Source organism: Lathyrus oleraceus, chromosome 4 (genome assembly GCF_024323335.1).
Source record: "Lathyrus oleraceus cultivar Zhongwan6 chromosome 4, CAAS_Psat_ZW6_1.0, whole genome shotgun sequence".
NCBI lineage: Eukaryota > Viridiplantae > Streptophyta > Magnoliopsida > Fabales > Fabaceae > Lathyrus > Lathyrus oleraceus.
Window position 1 is genome coordinate 225,934,062 of NC_066582.1, and position 15,863 is coordinate 225,949,924.

At 34.1% G+C, this 15,863-nt stretch overlaps 2 protein-coding genes across 2 annotated transcripts; both read left to right on the forward strand.

Annotated features, from left to right (window-relative positions):
• The first annotated feature begins 1,327 nt into the window (after positions 1 to 1,327).
• On the forward strand, positions 1,328 to 3,625 carry LOC127136792 (uncharacterized). The gene is made up of 3 exons (XM_051063313.1): positions 1,328 to 1,646; positions 1,877 to 2,085; positions 3,575 to 3,625. The coding sequence occupies exons 1-3, from the start codon at positions 1,328 to 1,330 to the stop codon at positions 3,623 to 3,625; spliced, it is 579 nt and encodes a 192-aa protein (XP_050919270.1).
• A 10,660-nt stretch (positions 3,626 to 14,285) lies between these two features.
• Positions 14,286 to 15,540, forward strand: LOC127074698 (cold shock protein 1). Its single transcript, XM_051016040.1, has one exon. The coding sequence runs from the start codon at positions 14,404 to 14,406 to the stop codon at positions 15,292 to 15,294; it is 891 nt and encodes a 296-aa protein (XP_050871997.1). The 5' UTR covers positions 14,286 to 14,403; the 3' UTR covers positions 15,295 to 15,540.
• Positions 15,541 to 15,863: the final 323 nt, after the last annotated feature.

The window sequence follows — 15,863 nt, forward strand, 5'->3', positions numbered from 1 at the left end:
TCAAAATTGGGGTGTGACAATTGCCCATATTTAAGTATCTTCAAATAGAGAATATGAAGCATGACACTCTTCATATAATCATAGTGAGAGATAGTTAAATACTAAGAAGACCTGAATTTTGAGCATTTTGTAACTTGTTTGGTTATAGTGAAAAGCTTTTGTTGAGGCAAGGGGACTGGGCTAGTCTCAGTTGAGGATAGGAACCAGGATAGTCTTTGTGTGTTTCTTGCATTTACTTCTAAACTTTATATTTCCGTTGTTGTGTTTAATTCTGATATCAGAGTCTGAACATTGTTCATAATCAGAACTTACTGGTTCAGATGAAAAAATATTTGTAAGAATACACAATTCACCCTCCCCCCTTCTTGTGTATTTTTCTCACCTTCAGTTAGCATCAGAGCACAATCTGTACTAAACACTTAATCGTGTTACAGAAAAGATCTTGAGAATAATACTCTTGTCGTCACGCTTGAAAGTTCTGTTATTACTAGCCCTGTTGGAAGTCCTCATTGTGGCAATAACAACCATGATCAAAGTACATTTGTCCAAAATAATTATACTGTTAAACCACCAACATTTAATGGTAACTTCATTGAATTTGAATGGTGGAAAAGAAAGATGTACAGTCACATCATTGGGTTGGATGATGAGTTATGGGATATTTTAGAAAATGGCATTGGCTTTAAAGTTAATGGTGGTTGAATGGTTTCTGATAGAAAGTCTCTCACTCCAGACCAAAAAGAAGATTAATAGAAACCATCATAGAGTTAGAGGCATTCTTGTTGATGCCTTGTCTCATTCTGAGTATGTAAAGATCATTGATAAGTCTAGTGCTAAGACTATCTTTGACTCCTTATGTGCTACCTATGAAGGTAATCAACAAGTTCAAGGAGCTAAAGCTAATCTTCTGATCCAGCAATATGAGTTGTTCATAATGAAAGATGATGAGAACATTGAATCAATGTTTTCAAAATTTCAAGTTCTTGTGTCTAGACTGCAGGTCATGAACAAAAGATTTACCATTGTGGATCATGTCAGGAAGATTATTAGGATTCTTCCTGTCAAATATAGACCCAAAGTGACTGCCATTCAAGAGGATAAATATTTAAACTCTTTAAGTCTTGAAGGTCTTGTTAGAAATATCCAATGTTATGAAATGGAGTTAAATGGAGATGAGCCTAAAAAGCAGGTTAAAATTGTGGCTTTAAAATCTGTGAGGGGATCTGAGAAATACTCTCGAAAGCTCAAATAAGCCAATCATGATGAAGCTTTTGATGAAGAATCTGATGATGATCAACTAGCTTTTATCATCATAAGATTTAAATATATGGCCAGAAAGAAGAACAAATTCTCTGGTAAGAGATATGGCTTCAAAGGGTCAAGTTCTGGGAGTAAAGATCAGGATGACTGTTACAACTGCAGAAAACCTGGTCATTTCATTGTTGAATGCCCTGATTTTCAAAAAGATAAAGGCATAAAGGAAAGCTTCCAGAAGAATAACTTCAAAAATAAGTTCAAGAAAAGTCTCATGGAAACATGGGAAGAACTTGACAATGAAGGAGAAGGTGAAAAGGCCATTCTTACTTTGATGGCTTCAACCTTTTCAGACTCAAAATCTGAAGTTGGTTCTGACTCAGAGTCAGAAGGTACAAAAAAATTATTTTATAATCTCTCAAAATATGATTTAATTACTTTGTGTCACGATCTTATGGAAATATGCCAACAGAAAGCCAAACATATAAAAACATTAAAGAAGCAATGTGATCTTTTAAAATATGAGCTAAATATTTCTAAATAAAAAGTTGAAAAACTTGAGAAAGAACAAATTGCTTCAATGATAAGTATGTTTGACCAATCTCTGGAAAAAATGAATCAGCTCTTCAAAATTTCATTGTATCTGGGTTTGAAAGAACCAAACTTGCTTCCATGATCTATGGAGTGAGTAAGAGCAAAGGAGAAGGTATTGGATTTTATCAAAAACCTTATAATCCAAGGACTGATGTTTTAATAAAACCATCGGACCCTTCTTCTTCAAGCACTTCTCAAAAAGGGTTGAATGCTTACTATATGTCTACTGCTGAAATGGTAAAATTCTGAACCAGTCAGAACCTGTGACAAATAACTCACAAGTTATTTTATCTAAATTTCCTAGAGGTTCAGAAGTCAAGGTCAAAACTTACTCTAGACAAAATGTCAGTAGAAAAAAAGTCTGGAATGATTTTAAACCTTACTGTAAGGCTAACGCGCAAGGCAAGAAGAACCCTTACAAAACTAACCTCAAAGGACCCATAAGAGTATGGGTACAAAATAATGAGATTATTTTTGTTGCATATGATCCAAAAGGAAAGAACAAAGTAAACGTTTCTCCAGGATAATGGTTTCTTACAACCTTTAACAAGAAAAATGCCTACATCCCAAATCCTAACCTTGAAGGAGGAAGGAGATGTAGAATCTGAAAGAAACTAGTAAGTTAAGCTTACTGGTATTGGGAAGACTAAAGTCTTCTACTATGGACTGGTGCTTCAGATTCTTGATTATGCCTCAAAAGTTTATCCAATTGTTCTAAGAAGTCTAAAGAGACTTCTGATGATTCACAAAAAAGCATTGTTGGAACTATATTATTCCCCTTAGACAATCTCTATAGTTGTACTGCAAAGAGAGGTATGTTTGTGTTTTTATTGAATAGTTTCTTATTCTAACATTTGTTGAATGTTTGTTAGAAGATCTTCATACATATGAAATAAAAATTACACCTTATATTGATAATTCTACTTCTATCAGTTGGGAAATTTTTTACTCTATATCAGAATATGAAAATGTTCAGAAGCTACCTTGATCAGAAAGCTCTGAGTTAGCTTTTAATGAATAAATAGTCTCTAAAACATCTCAGCCTCTGATACTATGAACAAGAATAACTGCCTCTGATATGCACATAAGTGGATATCCTTTGGAAACTACGTTTAACATTTGTCCTCTTAAGTGTCATAAAGTTGAAATGACTTATGGCATGTGGATTGTAACTATTGAGTAAAAACTCATATATTCTTGGTAATTTGCATTTATTTATTTGTTGTCTGTTTCTTTGTGCATTTATGTTGTGTGATGTTTGAAATTTCATTTTTCACTCAAAACACTTATTTTATATCAGAAACACACAACTCATTACTTCACTACCTACACTTTGCCTTCTCTGGCCCTCTTTGAAAAAACCCTTTTCAAAAGTAACCCTAGAAACCCTAAAACTTCATTCTTCAATGGAATCATCCTCAAGGGCAACTCCTTGAAGGGGAGGACAAGGAAATATTTGTTCCTCCGACTTTGGAAAGGTCAAGAACATGAAGGATGAATTCAGGCTTCTGTTTAAATTCCTAATAAATTTCCTGATTCTAAGGGAAGGAAGTACTTATCAGATTTCTTGGGTCACAAACATTTTATTTTCTACCTGAAGAATGAGGATAAGATAAATCTATCAATCTACATTTTCAAACATCTTTGTGAAGCTATAAAGGATAGCACAAAGCTTCGCAAGAAGAATGTGCCTTATGCTACATTGTTGTAAGAACTGTTCTTTCAGGGTCGTCTAGTTGATGCCCTTAAAAGCTTTCCTGATGATGAAGATCTATAAGAGATTTATAGAAACATCCTATCAACTTATATTTTGGCTAACATGAAGATGAAGAAGAAATGTGAGATTGTTGCTACAAAGATTCCTCTTTCTATTAAATGTACTAATTCTGATTATCTTGAGGATTATCATATCATCACTAAGATGGATAATCCTGAAGTAATCATAAATTTCATTAGACAGTCCTTCAAGGAATGGAATAACAACATACTCAATGATATTCCTAACAAACCCACTAATGTTTATTATTCTAAGAAGAAGAAGCAAGAAGCTTCAGTTGTTATGTTAAAAAATCTTCTAAGTGGAGAGTTATTTAGAAGGAAGTTGAAGAAGTGGTTTCTACCACTATAATAGTGCCCTTTAAGACTAGGAGTGGAAAGTTTACCAAGAAGGTTTCTTATGTGTCTATTACTTCATGAGCACATTTAAGAAAGAAGAGGTTAGGGAAGTTGGTTGATATTGTGGAAGAAGAAGAGGAAGAAAATGTGTCATTGATCAGGAAGAAGAAAGTTGCATATGACTCTGTTTAAAAGGAAGAAATTGAGCCTACTCTCAAGGTTGCTCAACTATTATCATCTGTCATCTTGGATCAGTCAGAAAAGCATCAAGAAGAATATATGTCTAAGGATCAAGAGGATGTTGTTGAAACTACTGAGGTTCAGGCTGCTGAAGTTATGGTTGGTTTAAAAGTTGTGGAAGCTTCTGCCGGTTCTGAAGAAGTTATCCCAGAAACTACTGCTTCAGATGCTCTGAATTATGGTAAAACAGATACAAATTTGAATTAGTGTCTGAGGATGATTTTGATTGCACCACCCTTAACCACATTTCTCCAACTACCTCACCAATTCCCTCACATAAACACACCTCTCTCCCTGCCAATGAACCCGCTGGTGTTCAGAATCAGCTAGTTGAGTTCTCTGCTTCTGAACAACCATTTCCCTTAAACACAATGCTCGAACCTCCCATAGATGTTTCTAGTGAGAAAATTATATCATCTAGCTCTGAGTCAGAGTATGATACAACTGGATTTGAAGCTCATATTGACCTTAAGTCCTAAAAATTTTCACTTGACATCGACCATATTCCAGCTATTCCCATCCAAGTGTTCTCACCTTTAGTCTAATCCTATCACCAAACATGTTTTAAAGCAAAACATGTAATTCCTATCCAACCAGACATCACCCTTCCATCAGAAACCCATCAATCATCTCAACCTTCACCATCAACATCCCCTCTGAGAGAACCTAACCTTGTTCATAATCAACCTTTATATCAAGGTGTGTTTGAACTTCATATTAGAACTTAACAAGTTGCTCAAGATCTATCTTTGGTTCAAATTGTTTCTGAATCTACAGTTGAGTATGAACATATTTGTTTTGACCTCCTTTACCCTGAAATCTCTCTAAACCTACCTTACCTTTCAAACCATCCATCTGAACTTGGACCCTCCAATTCAAACACCTCGTCCCTCTCTCAAACTGTCCAAACTAACATGGGTGTAATCATAAACATTCTCTTGGATAAAATGCAGAGTCTGATCGATGAGAGACCTTTTACATTTGACACAGTAGCATATGTTGTGCTAGGTGGGATTCTCTCAAGACATCTGATGCATCAGTAATTCAAAATCTAAAGTAAGTCACTTAAGAGTCTGTTACCTCATCTTGTTCTAGGCAAGATATTTTGGAGGAAAATCTTGCTTCTGTCAATACTACTCAACAAACCATGGCTTTCAAACAAGTTGAAATGGATAAGTGGAAGAAGTTTAAGGATGTCAGGCAAGACATCATGGGTGCAGACCTAAGGGCGATTTTGGATCTTCTAAAGAAACCCTGGTTTTTAGGATCTGAACCATTTTTGTTGTCATCTTATTAAATTTTTTCCTTTTATAAAATCTTATATGTTTCTATCTTTCTATTTTTCATGTCTTGTTATCTTGCTTATGTTTTTATTTTACATTAAGCTATATTTATCTGGAAATTATAATGTCTCTTCTGATAAGTGTTTGATAATATCTTTGCTTGGTTATATTTTGGATGAATGGTTTTTTTGGGTATTTTCTTGATGTTTAAACGAATTCAAAGTAAAATTAAATCATTCAAAGTCAATATCATTGCAAAAAGGAGAAATTTTATTCAAATTTTTTGTATAAACTGGAAGGACTAAGATATTTATGGGTTTACATTAGTTTGTCCAAATCAGAACAATAACCCCTTGTTGCTGCGGAATCCTCCCAGTCAGACACCCGTTCCTCACTTCCTTCATCAGAGTCGTAGAAGAACATTCTTCTAGCATTTTTTTCTTCCTTTTCTTCTTAAGCGTTTTATTGTTCTTCTTTGGCTTCCTCACCCTTAATGCATCCCTTGTGGTGGTTGACCCAGTTGGATGGGGCTCCTCAATGGCTTATTGTTGGTGTGGGACTGTGATATCCCCTGTGATCTCCTCTAAGACGAAGATTTGGTTCTGCATCTATACCTTGAGTTTCGATGATAACAATGTTGTATTTGTATGAGAATAATTTTGGCACCCTAATGGTTTGTTACTGTGAAGCTTTAACAAACAATTATGATTCTGATCACATGATGTGCAACATCATTAGTTTCTAAACTTTGCATTCCAAATCCACTTTTCTGTTGCAAATAGAAGTTCTGAAAGACATCAATATTATTGTTGCAATGTTCTTTCTGCTTCTGCGTTATCTCACCCATCATAAGCTTCTATAGAGACACTATGTTGTTATTGCAATGTTCTCTCAGTAGTTTTGCTTATGGACGCGACTCTGATTAACAAGCTTCTGAAGAATGGCAAGCTTCTGAAGTTGTGTTATGTAGCTGAAGATTATGAAAATCTCAAGACAGACAATTGAAGTTATCAAGGTTCTGACTGAGGTTTCTAAAGACTCTGAAGATTCTAAAGACACTGAAGAACTCAAGCCAGACTACTGAAGTTGTCAAGGTTCCGACTCAAGGTTCTGAAGTTTCTGAATCCAGCTCTCTATCTCCTCACTTCATGCTTCAATCATTTTTTATCATAAGTCAATGAATCTGAAGATAAGATCAAATAGGAACATGATTAAATAGTACATAGTACAAATCAAACAACCTTTCCACTACCTGATTTCATGGGCAAGGACTGTATTATTCATCACACCTATCATTGAATATGTGGGCGAAAGGATGTACGTAGTACGTGGTACCATTCCTTTATCATCCAACAGTGGACAACCGCTCAAGGAGCTTTTCCTATTTTTCCCTCCAACTGTCACATGCATACACTATATAAGCATGCATTGGAAACTTGAAGAACTCTCGCTTTCTCGCTGCTAAACTACACAAGTATTTTGACAAGCTAATTTTATTTGTGAAAAGATATCATCTTTTGTATTTAGTGTTCTTTAAGTATTGTTTTATTCATTTGTGTATATCTGCTTTTGAAGAAGCATCTTGTAACACATAAACTTGTATTCAAACTATTTGTTTGATTCCTTAAGGAGGTTATCCTTGATAAGACAAAGAAAGTTGTTTTTTGTGAATCATTTAGGAGACTAAGGCTTAGTTGAATCCTTGAGAAGACAAAGAAGGGTATTCTTTGTGCTTATTGTAATATGTTGATTATAGTGGATTAAGTCCTTGTGTATAAGGCAAATAACCTTGGCGGGTGGACTGGATTAGTTTTGAGTTTCAAGCGAACCAGGATAAAAATCTTTATGTTTTTATCTCATCATTGTTTAACTTGTTAGTGGTGCTTTTGTTTTCGAAAAAGCTTTTGCTTGTAAAACCAAATTCAACCCCATCCCCCCTTTCTTGTATTTTTTACACCTTCAATTGGTATCAGAGTTCTGGTTCTGATTGTGATAAAAAAATTATTAATACCTCACAGTGTTCAGTACCGATTTAGTTGTGTGAGAAACAATGGTTGCTAACGCTGCTAACGTTAATAATGATAGAGATCATTATAGTGTTAAACTACCTATTTTTGATGGTGACAAATTTGACTACTGGAAAGACAGAATAGAAAGTTTATTTCTTGGTTACGATGTTAATCTCTGGGATCTCGTAGTTAATGGCTATGTTCACCCAGTAAATGTTGAAGGAAATATGTTAGCAAGAAGTGCTATGTCTGATCAACAAAAGAAAGAATTCAAAAATCATCATAAGGTCATAACCATTTTGCTCAATGTTATCTCTTATACAGAGTATGAGAAGATAACAAATAGAGATTCTGCCAAATCCATCTTTGACTCTCTGAGAATGAATCATGAACGAAACGCTCAAGTAAAGGAAACAAAGGCCTTGGCCTTAATCCAGAAATATGAGGCTTTCAAAATGGAAGATGATGAAAATGTTAAAATCATGTTCTCAAGGTTTCAGATGCTTGTTGTGGGACTTAAGGTTCTCGACAAAGGGTATTCTACAGTTGATCATGTCAAGAAAATTATCAAAAGTCTTCCAAAAAATTGCAAACCTATGGTAACTACTTTAAAGCTGGCTAAGGATCTCAATAGCATCAATCTTGAAGATCTTGTTAGTTCTTTAAGAAGTCATGAGTTTGAGCTTGAAGATGATGAACCTCAGAGGAGAGGTCTTTAGCTTTAAAATCTAAGCATGAGAAGACTAGAGCATGTCAAGCTGAGGAAGAATTAGAAGGATCTAATGAAGACTTAGAAGATGATGATGAGTTGTCGCTAATCTCAAGAAGAGTCAACAGACTCTAGAAACACAGGCAAAGTGGTCAAGGGAAATTCAAAGGAGTCAGAAGGACTGCTAGTCGCTTCGAATCCTCATCTGGTCAAAAGAAGCAAACTTCTGGAAACTAAGTTATCTGTTTCAAGTGAAAAGAGCTAGGCCATTATAAGAATGATTGTCCCAAGCTGAAGAAGGACAAAAGGCCCAAGAAGAACTTATCCAAAGTCAATAAGGGGATGATGGCTACCTGGGATGACTCACAATCTGAAGAAAAAGATTTTGATAAAAAAAATCTAATGTTGCACTAATGGCAACTATTGAGCATCCCACAAGCTCCAAGGAACCAGAAGACAAGGTTTTGTCAGAACCAGAATCAGAATCTGATTCTGAAGAGGTATTCTCTAATCTATCTCATTCTGATATTGAAAGTTATCTTTCTGAAATACTGGAAAAGTACCGGAGTCTTCAAAGCAAATACAATGACCTTAAACAAGTCTAAGTAACTGCTTCCGAAACTCAAAGAGAACTTGAGAATGATATTTCCTCTCTAAACGAAAAATTATTTTCTTTAGAAAGTAATAACTCTGCTTTGAAAAGCAAAATTTCAAAACTAGAGGAGGAAATAACTTCTGAAGTTTCGGGTATGGATTGCATCATCAGATATGATAAGCATTCCAATACTTTCTGGCTAAAATCATAGATAGAAGCAAAATGGCTTATTTGATCTATGGAGTTAGCAGAAATGGCAAGAAAGGTTTGGGTTGTACAAAAACTATAAAACCTGACGAAAGTAAGAAGGTCAAACTAAAACCTCTATATGTGCATTTCGTGCCTGCTGGCACTGAGTCTAATATTTCTGCATAGACACATAAACATACTAAGGATACGAAATTTGTTCTCAAACCTAAGTATCATGCACAAATATCTCATGATTATTCTTCTACTAAAAGATCTAAAGTTGTAAGAAACTCTGGGAAAACTAACAAAAGAGGACTCAGAAAGTGGGTACCTAAGGATAAAATCATTTATGTTGCAGACATCCTTAACAACTCAGCTGAAACACCAATCATGGTACCTGGAGAGTGGATGCTTGCAACATATGACGGGCAGAAGGTATATGTTCTAAGATTTGGAACTTAAGCCTAGAGGCTTTGATGGTTTCAGAAGAAACCAGAAAGGAAAGATCATTGGCTCTAAAACCATTGGTAACGGTAAACTTCCTTCTATTACTAATGTTATTTTAGTTGACGGTCTAATGCATAATCTATTGTCCATTAGACAACTTAGTGACAATGGTTATGATATCATCTTTAATCAAAAGTCTTGTAAGGTTGTTAGTCAGAAAGATGGCGCAATCCTTTTTAATGGAAAGAGGAAAAACAACATTTATAAAATTAGACTTTCTGATCTTGAAGATCAAAATGTAAAATGTCTAATGTCTGTTAATGAAGATCAATGGGTTTGGCATAGACGTTTGGGTCATGTTAGCATGAGAAGGATTTCTCAGCTAAATAAGCTTGAATTAGTCAGAGGTCTACCCAAAATGAAGTTCTCTTCAGATGCTCTTTGTGAAGCATGTTAGAAAGGCAAGTTTTCTAAAACATCTTTCAAAGCTAAAACTGTTGTTTCCACCTCTAGACCATTAGAACTTCTGCACATTGATTTTTTTTGGACCAATGAAAACTGCTTCTATCAATGGAAAAAGTATGGATTAGTCATTATTGATGACTATAGTCAGTGGACATGGGTAAAGTTCTTGAAGCACAAGGATGAGTCTCACTCTGTGTTCTCTACTTTCTGCTCATTAGTGCAAACAGAAATGAATTACAAAATAGTCAAAGTCAGAAGTCATCATGGTGGCGAATTTGAAAATAAATATTTTAAAAATCCTTTTGATTCAAATGGTATTTCCCATGATTTCTCATGTCCTAGAACTCCATAGCAAAATGGAGTTATAGAAAGGAAGAATGGGACTTTACAAGAAATGGTCTGCACCATGATCCAAGAAACTAATATGGCTAAGCATTTCTAGGCAGAAGCAATCAACACAACGCGTTATATTCAGAACATGATTTCTATTCGACCTATTATGGGTAAGACTCCTTATGAATTGTGGAATAACAAAAATCCCAACAATTCTTACTTTCATCGTTTTGGATGTGAATGTTTTATGTTAAACACTAAAGAGAATCTTGGCAAGTTTGCCTCTAACGCATAAATTTAACGGTGTGTTGGTGTTCATGTGGTGGCTTGTGGTGTGTAATGGTTTGTGAAGTGTTGTGTGTTTTACTGTGTTTGATGAAAAAATTTAACGGTGAGTTGGTTTTATGTGTTAAGGTGAGTGATAGTTGTATGTTATATGTGAGAGGAAAAATGGTAAAGATATAAAGAAATTAAGTTTTGTGTGGTAGTTTTATGGTGAATAATATTGTAGTTACAAGGTGATAATAAGGTGAGAACAGCAAGTATGTTGGTATTGGTTTTGTGAAGTTATGATAATGAAAAAAATGATGGTTTTGTATGTCTCTTATTTCTTTTTATGAAATGTGTATGTGTGAAAAAAATGGAGAAGGTGATATCAAGAAGAATGAGTGAGTGAGTAGTGAGAAAAATATGCATTTTTTTGCTGGAGATTCAATGTGACAAACTTTAATTTTTCTTCTTTTTGGTCTTTCAGATACATACCGAGTGAAAGAGATTGGAAAAGGGGGTTGCGGCGTTATGGTGTTTTTACTAATTGGTGTTTCTAGGTTTCTTTTTGTCACATGAAAATGGGAGAGAACCTCAATGTAAATGGGCGCCGTTTGTGTAACAAATGGGTTGTGTCTCCCTCCATCCAACAATACCCTTTGGAGTGTTGTTAGTATAAAAATAATTGTAAATAAATTAGATTAAATAAAAATAATACTAATATAAATAAATTAAATTAAATCGGAATCAAAACATAAAAAATTCTAATTAATTATTATGAACCTTTTGACAAAGAAATAAAAATAAAATCACTTAAGATGAATAAAATCCGGGCACGAAAATGCTCGAAAAATTAAACTGACCGCACCAAAATGATCAGCGCGAAATAAACCTCTCGGAAATATACAGCGTTTGAGGTAATTTCGAAATAAAATTTGACTGGTTAAAAGGCTCAAACTGACCGAAATGCGACCGAAAAAGTAGTCAAAAAATTAAAACGAGCACGCCAGGTTAAGCTACGCGAACCGTAGATTAAAAAAAATTGACGTCTGCAAGATCGATCTTGAAAATTTTCACCCGCTAATTTTACGTACATTTGAGGATTAGTTCGATCGGTATGTCGATAAATCCGAAAATTTAGTCTAGTTGAAATTTCAGGCATTAAACAGTATGTAACACATGCTATGATATGCAGAGATGCGAAACTCCGGATGAGTGTATCGATTTATTGAATGAGGGGCAAAATTGGGGTATGACAATCGTGTTTTCTGCAAGCGGCGTCACTCCCTCCTTCACAAGATCCTAAAGATCTTGATAGGAAAAAACAATCTTTATCTACTTGCACCAATTCTCGTAATTCCGATTCTTCAGAATAAGTATACTCGCTGGAAAATGCTTGTTCGAATGATTCATTGCTCTATGCTTCCAAAGGATCATACAACCAGTGGTCTAGATACCAAATGTTGGAAATTTGCCAAAGTCCTGCGCAAGAATTTCACGAAAACTTAGAGAGATTTAAACCACTCTTGATGAACAATAATCAATCTTTCTAATTGATTACTTCTCTTGTTCCCCACTTTTCACTCAAGTGAATCAACCAACCTTGAGTGTAAGATTATTGAAGAAGAAGAGTTTAATTGGGGTAGAAAGGAGAAATTAGGGTTTTAGAGAAAAGAGAAGAAGAATAAGAGTTTTTGCAGAGTTTCTCTCTCTGCTTTCAAACTGAAATTTTATTCAATTTTTTCTTCACATAACTATGTTACATACAATGATAGAGTACCTCCATATTTACAGGCTGAGATTGCTTGCACACCAAACAATCTCCAACTAACCTAACTAACTAAGCTAAACAATAACAAGTAAAACTAAGTCTAAAGTTTCTGTCGAAGACACACTTATTTCGACATTACGACAACTATTACAAATTCAACATATGACATTTTGACAATATCTGTCTATGTCTAAATGATTCTTTTACACAAAGAATTACATTCTCAACATTTACTACAAAATAAAATAAAAAATAGAATCATCTAACACATGGTCAAGATTGATAGCAAAATAACCTATGCAGACACTAATGATATTCCTGTATACCAATACACTATATGCATAATTCATGAACATCATTCTTCTCATTGAAAATGCTCGTGAGAGGCCCTTAATTACAGAATGATTGTAAGATTGCTACTTTGACCTTCAAGAAGTCATAAATAATGCCTTGACAACTTTACAATAAATGGTGCAACCATATTTTCATCACACAATCCATCCAATTTTGTTATTCACTTACACCTTTAGAGAAGTTAATCATTATATTGATATTTTTACTAAATTAAGACTATCTCTCGCTGATAGAACAATCCCCATTCATCATTATGAAATGACTTGTTTTGAATAGGGGTGTGCAAAAATATGGTTAACCAAACTATATGACTAAACTGAATTGCATTGCACCATAAAATAACTAAACCACTTGAATGGTTAATGAACCGAACCATTTAAATTAATCAATTATAATTCAGTTTAAAACTGGTTCATAACCAGTTTTCTTTTATAAATTGCTTTAATTATAATTTTTTTTAATAAAAAAAAGAACAATTAATGAGAGTGAAAAAAATGGAAATTAAAAATATTTATAATTATGAAAAGTAAAAAATATTTTATTGAAAATTAAAAATAAAATTATAAAAAAAATATATAGTTTTTTTAGAAAAAAAATCTGAAAATAAAATGTTTTGTATTTCATAAAATAAAAAATAATTTTTTTCTGAAAATATTTTTTTTATTCATTAAAAAAATATAATTTAATTTGAAATAAAAAATTATTGTTTTTTGAAATAAAAAAAATCTGAAAAAGTATATTTTTTTTAAAATAAAAATTTCAGAATAAAATAATTTTTGTAGTGAAATTTTTTCCCAAAACTTTTGAAATATAAAAATAAAATATGTTTTTTTTTATTTTTTCGAAAATAGAATTCGAAAAAAAAAATTCTGGATTTTTTTCCCCGAAAAATTAAAATCAAAATATTTTTAAATTTTTTTTTTGCATGAAATTTTAAAAATATTTATTCCGATTTTTTTTTAAAAAAATAAAAATTTTAATTAATTTTTATAAATAAAAGTTTTTTTTTAAAAATAAATATTTTCAGATATTATTATTTTTTTAAATTAATTATTTTTTATGAAATTCAAAAAATTGATTTTAAAAGAGTTCAAATTATAAAATTGATTTATAATTACAAACGGATTATAAACTAGTTTATAAATACAAACCGGTTATAAACTAGTTTTAAAATGAATTGAAAATATTTTATCAATTAACTGCATTTTTTTAAAAATAGTTATTATAAACTGAACTGAATTATAAATGTGGTTTCGTTCAGTGCAGTTCATGAACCACGAAAATCCCTAGTTTTGAATAGGTTAAAAACATGTAACTTTAAATTTACTTAGCATATTGGAGTTTTTTTTGGTTTGGTTGCTTGAGGGTTAGGTTAAACCCCTCCTTTTGTTAATTTTCTTAAAATAATATGTTATTAAAACTAATTAGTTTCGATAAATAAATTGTGGGCTGCTCTAGTCATGACAAGCCCCCACCATCCAACTCAAAAAAAAATTATTTTTTAAAAACAGATAATTAAGTTTTTTAATAAAGAAATAAATAACTAAATAAACCAAATATAAATAAAACAACAATAATAAAATCACAAAATACGAGGTTGTTTTATTATTTTTCTTGAATACATAAATTAGGCTTATTAGTCGGAAAAAATAACAACCTAAAAAAACTAAAGAAAAAGAATATATATTAGGTTTTATTTATAAGGACTTGATAGAGTTTTCTCTGAGTTAGGATTCATCGAGTGTTCAGTGTTTAGGGTTTTTTTGAGGTTAAAATCAATGGCGGAGGAGAGAATCTCGGGTGTGGTGCAATGGTTCAACAGTGGCAAAGGCTTCGGTTTCATCAAACCTGATGACGGCAGCGAAGATCTCTTTGTTCATCAATCATCCATCAGATCTGATGGATTCCGCACCCTTGCCGAAGGCGATCGTGTCGAATTCACCATCGCCACCGGCGACAATGAAAAAACCAAGGCTGTTGATGTCACCGGTCCTAACGGCGCTCCTCTGCAGTCCAGGCAGGACTCTTATGGCGGTGGAGGTGGCGGCCGTGGATTCGGTGGTGGATTTAGGGGTGCTGAGAGACGTAACGGCGGCGGCGGCGGCGGCGCTGGCTGTTACAACTGTGGTGACACTGGTCACATCGCTAGAGAGTGTAACCGGAGCAATAATTCCGGTGGAGGTGGAGGTGGAGGCGCTGCTGGTGCCGGCTGTTACAATTGCGGTGACACTGGTCACATCGCTAGGGATTGCAACCGGATCAATAATTCCGGTGGTGGTGGAGGAGGTGCTTGTTATACCTGCGGCTCTTTTGGTCATATAGCTAGGGATTGCACTCGCGGAGGCAATATTGGAGGTGGATTTGACCGCAGCAGTGGAGGCGCCACTTCTTGCTACAGATGTGGTGGAATCGGGCACATTGCAAGAGACTGCGCCACTCCCAGCGACCGAAGTGGCGGAGGTGGTGGATGCTATAAGTGCGGTGAAGTTGGTCACATAGCCAGGGATTGCAACATTGAAGGTGGCAGGTTCGATGGTGGCAACGGTGGTGGAAGATTTGGTGGTGGCAACAATGGAAGGTTTGGTGGTGGCAATGGAGGAACCAACACATGCTTCAATTGTGGGAAGCCAGGTCATTTTGCTAGGGAGTGCGTTGAGGCTTCTGTTTGAAGGAAAAAGGTGGAATAGTACATATTCTCTTTTTTGCACATTTAACAGTTTTTAACTGATTAGTATTTCTTTTATATATTCTTATAATTTTGGGAAGCAAGTTTGTTTCTATACATAGGATGCTATGACGATTATTATGGTTTTGGTTCTGTGTTTTTGACTTTGGTTCATTGCCAATTGGGGCTTCTTTTGTGGTTGGTTTATATATCTGATAATGCTTATTAGACCTTATTTATGATTGATTAATACTCTTCCTTTCTTGTTCCTAAGTGGTTTGAAATTTTAGGTCTATGATTTGTTTGTTTGCTTTGTTTTTGTGATCATGATTTTGAGGTTTAATGTGCAAATAAAGTTAATGATCATGAGAGATTGCAGAGTTTCCCATTTACATTGTGGGCTAGTTGGAAGCACACATTCTGTCCATGATTTACTAGATGATTTACTAAATGCTGGTTTTGTGGACCTATAATTAATCCTTTATTTCTTATTAACATATGTATTGGATTAAGACGTGCAACAATTGGAACAATGATTTGTTGAAAATGGATGGTATGGTTGCATTTTGATAT

Coding starts and splice junctions, on each gene's coding strand:
- LOC127136792 (XM_051063313.1), top strand. CDS start 1,328: ATGGCCAGAAAGAAGAACAAATTCTCTGGTAAGAGATATGGCTTCAAA. Junction 1,647..1,876: donor TTCTGACTCAGAGTCAGAAG/GTACAAAAAAAT, acceptor AAAATGAATCAG/CTCTTCAAAATTTCATTGTA. Junction 2,086..3,574: donor ATATGTCTACTGCTGAAATG/GTAAAATTCTGA, acceptor CTGTTCTTTCAG/GGTCGTCTAGTTGATGCCCT.
- LOC127074698 (XM_051016040.1), top strand. CDS start 14,404: ATGGCGGAGGAGAGAATCTCGGGTGTGGTGCAATGGTTCAACAGTGGC.